The sequence below is a fragment of the Dendropsophus ebraccatus genome, chromosome 5 (assembly GCF_027789765.1).
Source record: "Dendropsophus ebraccatus isolate aDenEbr1 chromosome 5, aDenEbr1.pat, whole genome shotgun sequence".
Classification (NCBI taxonomy): Eukaryota; Metazoa; Chordata; class Amphibia; order Anura; family Hylidae; genus Dendropsophus; species Dendropsophus ebraccatus.
The window spans coordinates 33,875,933-33,893,915 of record NC_091458.1 but is presented as its reverse complement, the minus strand read 5'-3'; the positions used below and the strand labels follow the sequence as shown (position 1 = coordinate 33,893,915).

Here is a 17,983-nt window from a genome sequence, read left to right as displayed (position 1 = left end):
AAGGAGTGTGGTAGGCAGCGGATCAGAAACAAAAAGACCCCGCTCTATGGTAAGCTGGAGTGGGAATGGGCCATTTAGGAAGATGAATTCTAAACCACTCTCATTTGGGATTCATAAAGGATTGAAACCTAATGAGATTATGATGTTCGTCATTAAGACAAGTTTGCAAACCTGGCTTTAGGGTGTTTCGCCAAGAACGACCCTCTATCCGCGCTTCATTAACGCCGAGCAATCATTTCCCATAGAGCGGTAATGGACTAATATGTGCTTAAAAAAACATATTTGGTTAAACTAGGACCCTATAAAAATGCATAAGATCATTTCCTCTCAGCTGTTATTATAGAGAGTGAAACTTATTTAATAATATGGTATATAAAGGCGCTCTCATTATTCTATCTCCGGGCGGATCGGGGCCTATGTAGCGTCTGATTGGTTTCATCTCTGCTTATTCGGGGGGAAGCAGATTTATATTTTTGACACCATGATATTAGACAGTCTCTAGAGTCAGTTTTAAAGTTGACTTTGTCATTTGTCCAGATGCTAAATATCTCATTATTTTATAAACTGAAGGCTATAGAACTTGTGGCAGGCAACGGCGGTACGTGACAATGTTGTGCTGTTGCCAGGACTGGAACTTCTTCTGCTAATAACCTCACGATAATGTTCTCTTGTTACTCAAAGGGAGAATAATCTACATAAAAAAGGGACTGAATGATATTACTTATCCTATACTGGTAATGAGATGATGCCTATAATACCATCCAGAGCTATATTCACAGTTCTGCCAATTGCAAATGGCGACTATTAACAAACTTGTAATCTTCATAGAGGAACAAAACAGATATGTTAAAGTGGTATTCTCATTGCAGCTAACATAGATATAATTGTAGGGCTCATCAATAAGGACGAGCGCAACTCGAGCCTAAGACTATGTTAACACAACGTATATATTTTTAATTAATCATGGCCGTTGTTGTAAATTGCAACACCGGCTGTGATCAATTCAAAATATACATTGCATTAAAAGTCAATGAAATCATGACCATTTCTTCCATTGTGTGCTATGGTGAATTGGGATGCAGGCACACCTGAATGTGCCTGCATCCCAATTAAACAGAAATTAAGTTCATCAGGCTGGTACAGCAGTACCGGCCGGGATGAACTTTACTGACATTGGCCGTTCTCTGACACGGCCGGGTCACAGAATGGCCGGTGTCTTCCTGTGTATGAACCTATGGCTGGGCTGTCTCCATGTTTTTCTTTGCCTGATACAAGTGCTAATTGAGTAAACTGGGGCTTACTGAATGAACCTTTTACATGGGTCAAAAGAAAATTATTCCACAATGTAAACTTCATATAGGTATCTATAACATATGTGACTTTCGTCGTTAAAATGCAATCTATGTTTAGGTAATTACTAGAGATGAGCGAATTACACCAAGTGATTATCGACCCATAGGGGCTGATAATCGTCCAAATATGGCTGATTATCGCTTGGTGTAATAGAGTCTTAACTGTTAGTACGCTCATCTCTAGTAATGATTTATTGTCCAGTTGGCGTTATGCCAAGACAAGGAGTTATACCCTATCCACAGGATAGAGGACAGCTGGGTTATTGGTGGGCAATGATTTCTGGGACCTCTTCCAGTCATGAGAACAGAGGCCTTGAGTGAATGGTATAGCAGCTCACATGGAATATTTCAAAGTCCCATTGAGATGAATGAAGCAATGGTTGCGTATGCATGCTGCTGCTGCTGCTGCTGCTGTTGCTGTATTCCGGAATCTTGATCAATTGATCTCTCTTGTCGCCAGAAAATAACCCATTGTTTAAAGTGTCACGGTCTTCATTGAAAACTTTTAACATGTCAAAAGTTTTGATCGGTCTGGGGTCTGAGTGTTCACACCTGTACCCATCGTCAGAACGAGCCGGGAGAAGACCGCACTGCAGCACATCTGCTCCCCTCTCTGTGTCAGCATAATCAGTCAGGCTCCATAGACTTACATTATGAGCATAACTGATCATGTGACACAGAGCTTGGAGAGGATCATGCTTAGAGCGGTTTTCTCCCGGCTCGTTCTCCTGATCAGTACAGGTGTGAACACTCAGACCCGGACCGATCAAAACTTTTGACATGTCTCTATGACATGTCAAAACTTTTCTATGATGGCAGTGACCCTTAAATTCATGTTTTTTGTAACATATATTGTAAACATTTTTTCCTAATCTTCCATTGTACTATGTATACTATAACATAATCCTGTAATCTTGCAGTTTTCACCTTCCCCAATAGGCCTTAAATTAAGCAATGACATCCTGTTCTGTTTGTGATGACAAGAAGGAGGCTGCCGGAAAGTGATCAGAACAAATTAATGGCGACACCAGTAGACAAAAAAAAACAAAACGTTGGAACCCTCCCCTGTAGAATGACTCTTGCACAGGTTACAGAGCATGCTTAGAAACCTGTCCCATACAGAGAATAGGGTATAGAGAAAAGGGTATAGACATGTTCCATGTTTCATACACCGTGCGGGCCAGGCGATGGCACAGGGCGCCGAGAGTTAAGGGGTGCTGGTGGCAACCTCAGGACCTCACACAGCCTGGGTTGGATAGCGCACCACATGCCCCCATACCCAGATTGTCACCCAGTCGCCCCCCCCCCCCCTCGGTCAGGGGGGATAGTGTGTGGAGGAGGGGGGGTCAGGGGAGATAGTGTGTGGAGGAGGGGGGTCAGAGGGGACTGTTTGTGGAGGAGGGGGGTCAGAGGGGAAAGTGTGTGGAGGAGGGGGGGTCTGGTGGGGTAGTGTGTGTTGGGGGTTAGGTGGGATAGTGTCTATGTGTGTGGGAGGTCAAATGGCGTAGTGTGTATGTGAGGGGGGTCAGGTGTGTGTGTGTGGGGGGAGATGGGGGTCAGGTGGGGTTGTGTGTGTGTGTGGGGTCAGGTGGGGTAGTGTGTGAGGTCAGGTGGGTGAGTGTGTGTATGTGGGGGGGGTTCAGGTGGGGTAGTGTGTGTGGGGGGGCAAATGGGTTAGTGTGTGGGGATGGTGGTCAGGTTAATTGCAGGCAGGAGGGGAACTTTATTACTATGGTGGGTACAGCAGGCGCATAATTACTATATAGGAGGCACAGCAGGCGCATAATTACTATATAGGAGGCACAGCAGGGGACATTATTACTATATAGGAGGCATAGCAGGGGACATTATTACTATATAGGAGGCACAGCAGGGGACATTATTACTATATGGGGGTACACCGGGGGCATTATTACTATATAGGGGCACACTGGGGGCATTATTACTATATGAGTGCACAGCAGGGGGCATTATTACTATTTGGAAAGCACACTGGGGGCATTATTACTATATGGGCGCACAGCATGGAGCATTATTACTATATGGGCGCACAGCATGGGACATTATTACTATATGGAGGCACAGCAAAGACATTATTACTATATGGTGACACAGCAGGGGACATTATTACTATATGGGGCACAGCAGGAGGCAATATTACTATATGGAGGGCACAGCAGTAGGCATTTTTACTATATGGGCGCACAGCATGGGACATTATTACTATATGAGGGCACACTGGGGGCATTATTACTATATGGGGGGACAGCAGGGGGCATTATTACTATATGGAGGCACAGCAAGGGGTCCTATATACATAGGGCAACCTACATACCTACTGACTTATCAAGATTCGCCCTGTAGTCAAAATTACCTAGAAACTGCCCTGACATGTTCATTGTGTCTATATCCATGGGGCTTGCTGTAAAGCATGTCACTACATGCTGTTAAAACAGCTCAGGCAAGATGGGCAGCACCTCATAATAATATACAAAAATATTGAAAACAAAACTACAATTAAGAAATAAAAACATTATTAACCCATTAACGACATCGGGCGTAAATTTACGCGCCCGCGTCCTGGTACTTAGCGCAAATGGGCGTAAATTTACGCCCGATGTTTCCCCGATCTCTGTGTGTTCACACACAGCGGTCGGGGAAGATGGCTAATGTATAGCAGGCCATCTCTGCTCGTTGGCACGGCGGGTGATTAACCCCTCCCATGCCGACGATCGCTGCTATAGGCTGATCAATACAGATCAGCATATAGCAGCTAAATTCAGCTTTCCGGGTCATCGGTGACCCGGAAAGCACTGGCGATTGGTGCTGTCCGAGACAGCACCAATCACCATTAGTGTCCGGGGAAAAGATGGCGCCGATGCCACCCCCACGATCGCCGTGATAGGCAGGCCAGTACCGGCCGGCCCATCACGGCGATCAAACCGTTAAAAAACAGTGTCCCCGGGTTTTGCACCCCTCAGCTAGGTTGCGGAGGGGTGCAGAACAGGTGTGTATAGTGTAGGTGCACTATACTCACCAGATCTGGGCGTCCGGAGCAGCGATCGGGTCCCGCGCGTCCTCGCGTCTTCACTTCCGGGTTCGATCGGGTCCCGTCGGCAATTTCCGGCTCTTCGAGCTTTTCCGTGGCCCCTATCTGCGCTCTGTCCCTTTGGTCGCTTGCCCTGTGCCCATATGGCACATTATGTCCACATGTGGGGTATTTTCGTACTCGGGGGAAATTAACCTACACATTTTGCATTCATTTTCTTTTTTAACCCCTTGTGGAAATGGAAAAAATCAAGGCTAAACCAACATTTAGTGTAAAAAATGTTTAATTTTTACACTAAATCATTGATCTGGTCTTGATTTTTTCATTTTCACAAGGGGTTAAAAGATAAAAAAAAACACAAAATGTGTAGAGCGATTTCCCCTGAGTACGAAAATACCCCACATGTGGACATAAAGCACCAATGCGGGTGCAGGGTAAGCCTCCAAAGGGAAGAAGCGCCATTTGGCTTTTGGAGGCTGGATTTGGCTGGAATGGATTTCGAGGGGCCATGTTGCATTTAAAAGGCCCCTGTGTTGCCAAGACAGTTGAAACCCCCCACAAGTGGCCACATTCTGGAAACTGCACCCCTCAAGGAATGTAAGGGGTGTAGTGAGCATATGGACACCACTGGTGACGGGTACAAATGTGGAACAATGTGGCGTGAAAATGAAATATTACATTCTTTACACTATAATGTTGGTCTAGCCTTGAATTTTTCATTTTCACAAGGGGTTAAAAGAGAAAAAAAAGCCACAAAATGTGTAGAGCAATTTCCCCCAAGTCCGTAAATACCCCACATGTGGACATAAACCGCAATGTGGGTGCAGGGCAAGCCTCCGAAGGGAAGGAGCGCCATTTGGATTTTGGAGGTTGGATTTGGCCAGAATGGATGATGAACGCCATGTCGCATTTACAGAGCCCTCATGCTGCCAAAACACTGGAAACCCCCCACAAGTGACCCCATTGTGAAAACTACACCCCTCAAGGAATCTAACAAGGGGTGCAGTGAGGATATGTACCCCTGGATGACGGGCACATATGTACCGTGAAAGTGAAATAATGAAAATTTTCACTTTCACGTCACATTTTACTACATTTGTGCCCGTCACCAGTGGGGTCCATATGCTCACTGCACCCCTTATTAGATTCCTTCAGGGGTGTAGTTTCCAGAATGGGGTCACTTGTGGGGGTTTCCAGTGTTTTGGCAGCACAATCGCTTTGTAAATGCGACATGGCCCTTGAAATCCATTCCAGTGAAATCCAGCTTCCAAAAGCCAATTGGCCCTCCTTCCCTTTGGAGGCTCGCCCTGCACCCAAATTGCGCTTTATGTCCACATGTTGGGTATTTCCGTACTCGGGAGAAACTGCGCTACACATTTTGTGTTTTTTTCTTCCTTTCATCCCTTTGTGAAAATGAAAAATTGAAGGCTAGAACAATGTTTTAGTGTAAAAAATAAATTTTTCTTTTTTCACGCCATATTGTTAGAAAAATCTGTGAAGCACCTGTGGGGTCCAGATGCTCACCGCACCCCTTGTTACATTCCTTGAGGGGTCTAGTTTTCAAAATGGTGTCCCTTTAGGGGTGTTTTTTTAGGTTTTGGCACCCCAGAGCCTCTGCCAACCTGAAGTGGTACAGTCAGAAATGACCAAATATAACGGAGCCATTGAAATTCACTAGGCGCTCCTTTATATCTGAGGCTTGTGGTTGCGTCAAATAGCACAATAGGGTCACATATGGGGCATGTCTATAAACTGCAGAAACGGGGCAATCAATATTGGGGTGCATTTCTCTGGTAATAAGTTTATAAATATGAAAAATATTGGATTACAATAAAATCTCTGCACAGAAAATTAAAATTTTCAAATTTCTTACGCACTTAGCTTTTATTTCTGTGACTCTCCTAAAAGGTTAAAAAAACTTTCTGGATATGCTTTTGCAGAGTTTGGGGGGTGCAGTTTCTGAAATGGGGTGCTTTGTGGGGCTTTCTAACATACAGGCCCCTCAAATACACTTCAAACCTGAACAGGTCCCTAAAAATATCTGATTTTGAAATTTTACAGAAAATTTGGAAATTTGCTGCTAATGTTTTACGCTTTGTATTGTTTAAAAAAAGTGAAATATAGTTTAATAAATGCTGCCAACATAAAGTAGACATGTTGCTAATGCTATTTAATATATAATTTATGTGGTATAACCACTTTCTGTATAAGCAAAAAAGTTTCAAAGTTGGAAAAATTATTATTTTTATTGTTATTTTTTTTTTTTTTCATAAAGATTTGTTATAAGTATCGACTTTAATTTACCAGAAATGTAAAGTACAATATGTCACGAGAAAACAATCTCAGAATCAGCCGGATAGGTAAAAGCTACCCGAAGTTATTAATGAATAAAGTGACACTGGTCATATTCATAAAATTTGTCTCTGTCATTAAGCCATTTCAGGCTCTGTCTTTAAGGGGTTAAAAAGAATGTTTCAGTCTGACTCTAATTTAAAAAAGCGCAACTTTAGTCACTAATGTACAGCAGCTTAGGCTAAATCACCACATGGATGCCGACGTGTATGTGTAGCCCAGTGACTCACTAATCATAGGCTACGCTGTCCTAGTATAGTAACCAGTATTATATTGTGTGCGCCAATGTCCTGCACTTTACTATTTTCTCTTTGTATTCCTTTAAACAATTGTAAAACAACTTAAACCAATCCACATAACTAAAAAAAAAAAATCTTTCCCTGTGGTTCACAGCTTTTAGCCGCTGCAAATGCAATACATGGTGTAAGGTCACCTGCTGAGAAAATGACCTTTCGTATTTAGGCAAAAATTACATAGCAACAATATAGCAACATAACAGCAATTTAGGATATTTTTCTGCTCTGTGGTTAAATTTACCGTAAAACTGCTGGGAAGGTAACAAAGATCATTTATTTCCACTTGAAGAAAAAGACAGCACATAGAAGAGCCCTCCAGTTTTTTCCCCTCTGTTCAGTAGTTTCTCTATTATATATTTTTCCGGGAAGGTTGTATGATGAGTAATATGCCATTACAGCTCTAGCCGGGGTTTTCACTCTGCTTTACAACGTTCCTAAGCCGTTCTTTTATCTGGTTATGAAATATTATGGAAGTGGTAAAAAAAACGGATGACTATTCCTCTAAGCCCATAGCCATAACAAGAATGGACCTGACCCCCATGAGAAATCCAACAATAGGCTATGTTCACACACCATCTTTTTTGGGGGACGTTTTTAGGACAGCCGTCATTATGAGTCCAAATAACGGTAAGAATAAAGATCCTGTGTGTGATCCGTTTTTACATTGACTTTAATTATAAAAAAAACGATTAAAACGCATCCTTTTTTAAATATATACAAAAACACAGCTGACCTTATTTTTGTGTAAGTTAAAAAAACAAAAAACGGATGCACACAATTTTTCTTTTTTTCTTTTTTTTTTTTTTTTTGCAAAAAATGGATGAAAAAAACTGAGTGCAAAAAAAAAACATTGTGTGAACCCAGCCTTACATTTACTGTATAAACCCACTGCATACAACTCCATATGTCCTGTTTATCTGCACACAGTCCATGGTAAAACTCACAACTAGGGAGAGCTCAGTGACTATGAATTCACAAAGTTACCAATGAACTTGGGTTGTGTGGTCATTAACACTGCCAAATATACATGAGAACTGTACTCACATTATCCAGCTCTACAAAAACATGGCCACTTTCTTCCGGAGACAGCCCCGCTCTTGTCTCCAGTTCTGGTGTGGTTTGCAATTAAAGGGGTTTTCCAGCAAAAATCTTTTTCTTTCTAATCAACTGGTGTCAGAAAGTTAGATAGATTTGTAATTTACTTGTATTAAAAATGTTAAGTCTTCCCATACTTATCAGCTGCTGTATGTCATGCAGGAAGTGTTGTTTTATTTTTAGTCTGACACGGTGCTCTCTGCTGCCATCTCTGGCCGAGAAAGGAACTCTGTCTCGGTTTTCTATGAATCCCCATAGAAAACCTCTCCTGCTCTGGACAGTTCCTGTCTCGGCCATAGATGTCAGCAGAGAGCACTGTGTCAGACTAAAAATAAAACATTTCCTGCATGACCTATAGTAGCTAATAACTATGGGAAGACTTGAGATTTTTTTAATACAAGTAAATTACAAATCTATATAACTTTCTGAAAGCAGTTCATTTGGAAAAAAGAAAAAAAAAAGGTTTTCGCTGGACAACCCCTTTAAGATCCATTCACTTCAATGGAACCAAGTTACAAAACCTGCACCCAAAGTGGAGACAAGAGTGGTGCTGTCTCTGGAAGAAAGTAGCCATATTTTTCTAACGCTGGATAACCCTTTTAAATAGTCCCATACATAATCAATGGACTGTTCACTAGTGTTCTTTAATGCCTTGCCTTCCATGTGCAGTGTCCCAGTACAGAAGATTTCTCTTTATGTTTCTTCACATCTCTGTGTATCTCTGTGTATATCAGTATTTCACTTGTGCCTGTACTGGAAAGAGTTAATGGCCACTGCAAACTGGTTGTATTGTACTGCCCCCAGTGTTCGAGTCTGGTATTTCTCATATTTCTCTATGCATATTCATTTGCCTGTTATCTAATGGTGTGATGATGCAACTGGCCAGTGTCATGTGACTTCCCCGGCTGCCATAGTAACCCCAATAGCTGTCGAGCTTTTGGCTGGGGTTAGTCACTTCCCTTCTACCTCAGTAGTCTTCTCTCTACCCTCAAGGGAGAAGGTTGTGTTGTTCTCTCCTCCACCTTCAGGAGGGAGAACGTGCTCTGCTGCATCCAAACAAGGCCGCAACTCAGGGTGATTCGCTCCCCTGTTCCAGAGACAGATTATGGTCCAGTCCTGACCAGTGTCCTCTTCAAGATTCTTCATTATATTCAAAGATCTGGGTGTCGTTCTTCAGTCACTACTTCTCTCATCATCACCAACAGCAAGTATTCTATTCAGTCTATTCCGCCCAGCATCATTCTCAGGGAACTACTACCCTCATTCTCAATTAAGATTCCTCTCATCCAAAGTAACTCTGTCACACCACGGCCTATTGCAGCATCCCCCATCTGCTTAGCTATATTCAAGGTTGCCTATTCCTGGTTGCACCCAGAGAGACTGTTGCTATTGACAATCACCGTGTTAATAAACACACAACCACCGTTGTTTCTGAACCCTGGCATTGGTCTAGTTATCGGTGCCATGACTAAGGGCAACAAAGAATTGTTAGGGCCCCACATGGTCAGGTTCCCGTGGGTTACTCAGCTCCCCTCGTGCCATAACCGTGACCTAACATCTGGCAACTGGCTACCCGGGTCCGACCTACCACCGCTGACGACTACTACTCCCAGCGGGTCACCCCATCACACATGCTGTTTATGGATTATATGGACATAGAACTGCAGGAATCACCCCCCTTTTTTCATGTTATAAATAAAAATAAATAAACATGTTTGTTATCGCCGCATGCGTAATTGCCCGAAATATTAATTTATCACATTCCTGATCTCGCACGGTAAAGGGCGTAAGCGCAAAAAAATCCCAAAGTGCAAAATTGCGCATTTTTGGTCGCATCAAAATGACACCTGACACAGCCCCATAGACCAAAGGATAAAAGCACTATAAGCCTGGGAATAGAGCGAATTTAAGGAACATATATTTGTTAACAATGGTTTGAATTTTTTAAAAGCCTTTAAATAAATAAATAATTTATATAATAAAAATTATACATGTTACATATCGTTGTAATTGTAATAATTTGAGGAACATATATAACAAGTCAGTTTTACCCCAGGGCGAACGGCGTAAAAACAAAAACCCTCCAAGTAAAAAAATAAAAATGTTTTTTTTTCTTCAATTTCACCACACATTTAATTTGTTCTGGTTTCGCAGTGTACTTTATGAACAAATTCAGCCTCTCATTGCAAAGTAAAATTAGTGGCGCAAAAAATAAGGGCTCATGTGGGTTTCTAGGTGAAAAAATGCAACTGCTATGGCCTTTTAAGCACAAGGAGGGAAAAACGAAAACGCAAAAATTTTAATTGGCCCGGTCCTCTAAGGGTTAAAGTCTATCATGTAAAAAAATGGACCCCTTTTCAAAAGTTAACCCCTCGCTAGAAAGAAAAAAGTACCAATAATGAAGACTTACTGCCACACCTTGAATGTAGTGTCCTCCGGATTTACAGTAGAAGATTACTTTGTGGCACTTTGTGACTATCCCTCGAATGAAGCAGTCACCATCTTTTAAGAACTACTGTATGTGCATAAAAATTGTGAACATCTTTTTTTTCCCACCAATTTTCACAAGGTACAAAAAGTCCGTGTTTTACACCAATCCAAATATGAATTAATAACTGAAGGAAAACTCGGAGCGTTTTAATGACAGGATTCTGCACATTTTAATTTGACGTGAGCGCACAAATTCCCTTTGCTCTGACAGTAAATTATTGAGCCAACTGTCATAAGGGGGGAGCCGGCGGAGGATTACTGTGATTAGGATAATGAATGACTTACATAATTAATGACTTTATCCAAAGTTCTTTCCTGAAATAGATCAAACATAGTTTCTGAAGAGAAGATGCAGATGCCGGCTTACATTAAGCCACAGGATGGAACACACACCATGTGCTAAACTTCATCCAAGACATCGATAAATACAAACTGTACAAAACTCTTCTCTAGGCTAGCCTTTCATGTGCACCCATCGGCCATAACACTGAAACCAATGACAGGTAAACAGAATAGCTGTGGCACCTGTGAATGGGAAGGAAGGGAAGTTATACGGTAAGTGAACAGTCAATTTTTTTAAGTGTTACTGTCATTTAATTTTTATGTTTTTTTTTGCAAAAATCAATAGTACAGGCGATTTTAAGAAACTTTGTAATTGGGTTTATTAGCCGAAAAATGCATTGTTATCATGAAAAAGCAGTTTGAAGCTCTCCCCCCTGTCTTCATGGTTTTCTATGGAGAGAGGAGGGATGGAGGGAGGCGAGGCACCAAAACAGGACAACAAAGACTTAATTTATAGCTTCATCACCGGGCTTTCTCCTCTGAAGTCAGCACTGACCTCTCTGACCTCTGAATACTGGCTTTCACACAGCTCCCACTGTGTAATCCTTTGTTCTCTGCTCTCTGCTGGCAACTAATCTTCCTCCTCCATTCTCCCCCCTCCCCTCTCCATAGAACAGACAGGACCCGACTGACGTAAAAGAGTCGAGCTTTCCTGATAATGAGCAGTGGATGAGAGAGAGGAGAGAGGGGGGGCTGGGGAAAGTCTTTTTGACTGCAGATAATGGCATATTTGCCTAATAAACCCAATTACAAAGTTTCTTAAAATCACCTGAACTATTGATTTCTGCAAAAAAAATGTAAACGACATTGACACTTTAAGCTGATTGACTTGAAATTGAAATTGAAAAATGGGCAAGAATAAGAATTCGAGTGAATGGAATAATGGACAATTGTGATGGCTGGACTACTGGGTTAGAGCTAAAGTGGCAGGTCCTATGGGATGTACCTGATATGTAGTGGCCAGTACGTATTAAAAGTGGTGCAAGGAAGGACAACAGCGACCAGTGACAGGGTTATGGGCACGCAAAAGTAGTGCATGTGGGAGCAATGGCTTGTTTACATGGTCTGATTTTACAGAAGACCTACTATAGATTGAACTGCTGTTATGGTTAATTCAGACTGAAAGGTGCATGGAACACAGTGCATCATAACTTGCTGCATAATGGCCTTTATAGAGGTGGACCAGTCAAAGTGTTCTTACTGACCCATGACCACTGCCTATAGCGCCTACAATAGAAATGTAAACATTATAAAGCAATGGAAGACCAATAAAGGTGTCACTCTGCCAAAAGGGATTAACCAGTGCCGTCTTGTTTGCACCTCTGCGGTACCCCATGTTCTTCCTGGGGCTGTTCCTATCTTCCGATGTCTTCTTCCTCATTCTGCTGCAATGATACCTCTGGCTACTAAGGTGCACAGGCAGCTAACTGCTGTGGATTTTTAGAGGCAGCTTGTCTCCCCCTGCTACTGCCGTCTGCCAATCCAGAAACACTTGCACTCATTTAAACTGGCACCCCCCGCCCCTCCCCTGCCTAAGTATTGGTGGATTCTAGCATTACAAGCAAGGGTATCTGTGTGCTGTTAAGCTGTATTACCTTGTATCCTGTCCTTTGCCTGTTTACCCTTTCTGCCTGACTTTTGTCTGTACTGCCTGCCTCTCCCGTCGACGACTCAGATTGTCTGACCTGCCTTTGAAGCCGTCTCCCTTGACCCTTGTCTGGCTAGCTTGTCGGACTATGATACCTCCTGTCTCATCTCTGGTACTGCGCTGACTCTTCCGCTGATGACCAAGCTTGCTGACCATATACACTCGGCCTCTTCCCCGATACCTTGCACCGACTTGGGAACCAGCTGCTCACACCGGGACCAAACTTGTTGAGAGACCAGGTGTCCTCTAGCCGCAGAAGTTCAGCTTCCACATCCTGGGAGGGAACTTAGACTCTCCTCCCTGGTGTAGCCCAAAGCCAAACTGGTTGAGTAGTACAGCAAGTCCACACCTGCTGGCCATTACAAAAGAAAGTGGTATGGTCTGCAGAAGTATGTTTTCTTTTACATCATGTGGATAGCCATGTGTAAGTCACTTATCTGGGGGAGAGGTAGCACCGAGATGAACCATTGAAGGAAGCTAACGTAAAGTTCTTGTTCTGCTGGAAAACCTTGGGTCCTGTGTTCTGCACGTTCATAAAACTGTTGAGGGATAGTTTAAGAACCATGACCAAGAGTTTAAGGTTATGATTTGGCCTCAAAATTCTAAAGCTGGACCCATGGATGTTTGCTGATGTTGCTGCAACATTGGGCAGCTATTGGACATCGCGTGTAGACGTAGTCATATCCACATGTGAAGGTCTCCACATGCACCTGCCCCACTCTGATAATGAGTGAGCTAGAAAGTGAGCACCAGGAATAACAGGTAAGACTATCTTTGGTCCGCGGACAACTGCTTTAAAGTGGACCTTGTGTACTGTTCCAAAATAGCTCAATAAAAATTCTATTTTTGCTGTAATTTTGGGGAGTGACTCTTTTATCTTTGGATTGTTAGTTGTAGCTAATGTGCAGATTTTATATAAGGCTATTCTGTAGTGGATGGTGTATGGGGGTCACCCTCCATGGGAATGCTAAAGTCAACTTCTATAGTAAAAGGAATTGGAGAACGTCATGCTGTGCCCTGTTCATCTCCACAGGTCACAGTCCTTAAAATATTCACCAAGGTTTAACATCTTACCATGTAAAAACCATACGGGACACTGACTACTCCCCCACTGAGAAGCATGACCAGGGGCAAACAAGTAAAGGATCCTTTCTGCAGACCTGGATCATGCTATTCCATTTTGTTCTTCTAAACTCAAAGCCCTCCCATGGTTCCCGACTAACTTTGTATTAAAAATAGAACTAAAAGCAATTCGGACCACACAAAACCTCTTGATCAAAGGAACGAGATGCTTTTAATATGTAAACTGTTGATTTTTAATGCTCAGTACAAAAGGTAGCATCTTGTTACCCGCCAGACCCCTGACCAAGACGGGGATTTGACAAAACAGACCATTAAAACGATATTTCTATTGAGATGTGACATTTCCATGGGAATAAATAAGATTTCCTTTCAGCATCATGCCCGTTCATTATACATGTCTAATAGTCACAGCTACCTCGAGGTTATTGATTCTGTCTGTCTGTCTGTACGCGTGTCTTAAGGCACAAACAATATTAATGAGGCGTAAAGTTTTCGATGGGAAATATAAGATAACTTTCCGGCATCGGCGTTGAAAAATACAGTCATTTAATTATTCATGGTACTTCCTAAAGGAGAAACAAATATCTAAGGTAAAAGACGGATCAACACAATGCCAAAGCACACAGAGGCAAAAGTTAATTGCTTGGTGGAATTGTCAATTAGAATTTAATGAATTTCCTTATAAAATATGGTCTGCAATCAAGCGTATTATGAATAGGAGGGAGCAGGCGGGATGCGGGACTGGCGGCATATTCTCCTAAGGTGTAATAAGTTACTACAGTACTCTAGTAATTACCAGGGCTGAAGAAAGGGATGGTTACTGAAGTGCGGCAGTGAAGCCAGACACATCCTGATTAAAGAGTTTTATCTGAGAAACAAACAATACACCCGCAATCAGACACAACAGACTTGCTGCTCTGTAGATAAGCCAGTTGACAGACACTTCAAGACGTTAACCTTTGAAGGCTTTTTTTTGTTTTATTACTGCATTGTAAATATTTTGGCACAAAAACATTTTCCCATAGGTCTTTATTAAAAATTAGGTTTAGTTTCTCTTCTGCAGTCAACATGTTTTTTCATACATTACTGTATATGGGGTTGATGGTTCCATCTCCTGTTCATGCTCTGCTGAGTGATAAGCTGCGACATGGCCACATCAAAGTCAACTTTTAAATCAAAGGAGCTATCTGCACAGCACTACCACTTCTGTTCTCCGTAGTGGTAAGGAGGGTGAGGGTGGTAGCAAGTTGGAGGCAATGATCAGCAGCTACCTGATGTTACTGATTTTGTGGCGACATCTGGCAGCTATTAGACATTGCATGGGGGGGGGGGGTTCACCCACCCTGCTCCTGTTCCTTGCTCCAGTCTGCTTCTCCGGGTCCTACCTCACTGACAGCACAGGGGTTGGCTGAGCGACCTGGGGCAGCACAGGGATTGGCTGAGCGGGCTGTCAGCGAATCGGATTGGAGAACGCCGGAGGAACGGGAGTGGGTGGCTTAGTATGGCGTCTTTATTATTTTGACCAGACATCCACTCTGATCCAGTCTTTACTTTGAATTTTACCCTGAACAATTTCAAAGATTTTTTTTTTATATCAAAATAAGTATGATGCCATAAAGAAAAATGCATCCAAATGACCCCAATGTTCCTGCAGTCTAATTCTTTCTTGGTGCTCATGGTAGAGTGGAGCCCTAGCCAAGTTTAGCCATGGTTACACATTATGGCCCCATTTAACCAGGTGTAATGAGATAGAGATAGTCCTGTCCTGGTTGGTTCCATACCATACTATTTTTTGTTGGGGTTAAGAACCTGCACAAGACTCCCCTCCCTAGAGGAACCACATTCTTAGCGTACGTGCACATTACGGAATTTCCGTGGAGATTTCCGGGCTGCCTCTGCTTGAAGTTCCAGTCGTTCCATAGACTCAGGGATATTTGTCGGCGAATTCTGATGTCCGCCCAAAAAAATTTACATGTCATTGAGTCTATGGAACGGACGGAACTTTAAGCGGAGGCCACCTGGCGGAATCCACTTGATGTCTCCATGGAAATTCCGTAGTGTGCAAGGACCCTTAGCAAGCAAAGGATGGTAAAATGGCTCTAGGATCATGTAAAGGGGGAAACAAGTAAGAAGCAGCTGTCCATGAAGTTGACTAACAGTGCTGAATATCCAATCTCATATCCAAAAGAGGAAGAGTGATTTCCATCTGAAAGGGTAAATATAAGTCCTGTTTGCTGCTAGACCTCCTCTCCCCAGAGTAAAACGGCTTTTCGACTGCAAGTAAATTGCAGGAGGAGGCGACCTGTCATCTCACAAGTTTAGAAACCGCTATTTAACCATCAGTTGAAATTTGACAAATTCTATGTTACATTTAGCTAAAGTCACGAATCCAGCACTGAAGTCAATTATAACCTTTCAGAATAATTCTGGACATAAGTACTGTAGCTGCTAGCGTCCTGTTATTTATAGCTACTGGAAGTATGGAGATGCCAGGGAAATCTCATTTACACTTTGCAACAAAAAGCAACCTAGATCAATAGCTGACTGGTCGTCCTATATTGTTTTAGTGTTGCCTGATTATAGCACAAACATTAACACACATACAGTATGTTGGCATATATAATGTGTCAAGTTCACAAACTTAAAGGGGTTTTTGGGGACTAATCTCAGAATAAGCCACCGATATCTGATCAGTGAAGAACCCCACTATCAGCTTTTTGCTATGGCCTTGGTGCCCACAATACACAGTGAACAGAGCTGGAAACAACAGCTCTGTACAATGCGTAGTGGTCGTTTTGGGGTACTGCAGTTCAGCTCCTATTCACATCAATGAGAGGTGAGCTGTAGTAACCCAGAACTATCACTACATAATGTATGGCGCTGTCTGCTTCTGGTTCTGTTCTCTGTGTATTTGGTACTAGAGATGATCAAACAGGGCCGATGTTCTGGTTCGTACGAACCCGAACCATCGGCATTTGACTCCCGCTGCCTTCCTGTTGCCATGGAACGGGAAGGCAGCGGGAGTCAAATGCCGATGGTTCGGGTTCGTACGAACCAGAACATCGGCCCTGTTTGATCATCTCTATTTGGTTCCTGTGACATCACAAAAAATAGGAAATACAGACCTAACCGACTGATTTTTTTTTTTTGCACAGACTACACTGTATTGTGGTGTTTGTATTGCACAGTACTATATGTAGACACATGAACAAGTGTTCAATTCCTACACAGTGCCCCCACAGGTGAAATGAGAAATTGCATAGTTTCCATTAAAATTAGACACTGGAGTCCTCCAGAGCAAGAGATACTATGTTCACTGTTTATCTGCAGCAGTGTCTTAGCTCATGTGTTAAACGGGTTTTCCAGAACTTCTTTTTATTCATGGTTTGTCCTCAGGATTAGCCATCAATATCTGGATGGTGTGCTGCAGACACCTGGCACCCCACTGATATGTGGTACCAAACACACAGGGAATGGGGCCAGAAGCAGACAGCTCTGTAACATTGTGTAGTGACAGTTCTGGGTTACTACAGCTTAGCTCCTATTGATCAAAAGGAGAGCTGACATGCAGTACCCCAATATGACCACTACATATTGTACAGAGCTGTTGCAGAGCTAATAAGACTATAATAAGCTTCTGTGGACAATATGCTGAGATGTTGTTTTTTTTCTTTTACATCTGTAGTCTTTTTGTGTTACACTCAGTCTCCTAATGTTTCCTGTACTCCGGCTGTCCAATATTTTTCATTTATAGCGGCACAATTGAGTGTTCTTCCATCTAATAATGATCTACAGTAGCCGTGACAGTCATTTGGAGAGTATGCAAGTATTCTGCAGTTTAATCAATCCTCGACTTTCTATCTAAATATATTGAACATTATGCTGAGAAATCCTGTCGGAGAATGTGTGATTTATCGGTGATATACTCGGAATTTCCTGCTGCATTATTTAGTGCTGTAAGTATATTCTTTACACAGGAACGTATGACACTCACAATTATCATCCAGAGACCATTATTATAATAATTGTTAGGGGGTGTACAGATACACCGGATACAGAGAGTGCTCTTACCCACTGTCAGTCTGCCCGCGATCTGTCCCTCGGAGTTCCTCGCATTTACTGTAATGTTTTGAGAAGAATGCAAATGCAGAGAATTGTCCTGTGGGAAATGAGACAGGTGTTACACCTAATCATTACATAGAAAAATACACCATCTACATTATGCATCGGCTTATACAGAAGAGCAGAACTTCGGAAATGATGCATGCTCTGAAGA

The 17,983-nt window shown here is 42.5% G+C and overlaps 1 protein-coding gene across 2 annotated transcripts in view; it reads right to left on the bottom strand.

Moving 5' to 3' along the window:
* Nucleotides 1-17,983, bottom strand: part of SGCG (sarcoglycan gamma) — a 189,979-nt gene that overhangs the window by 46,812 nt on the left and 125,184 nt on the right. For both annotated transcript variants that reach the window (XM_069972053.1, XM_069972054.1), the window contains exon 4: nt 17,779-17,866. In XM_069972053.1, the coding sequence (XP_069828154.1) occupies nt 17,779-17,866 (88 nt within the window). The remainder of the gene's footprint in view (nt 1-17,778; nt 17,867-17,983) is intronic.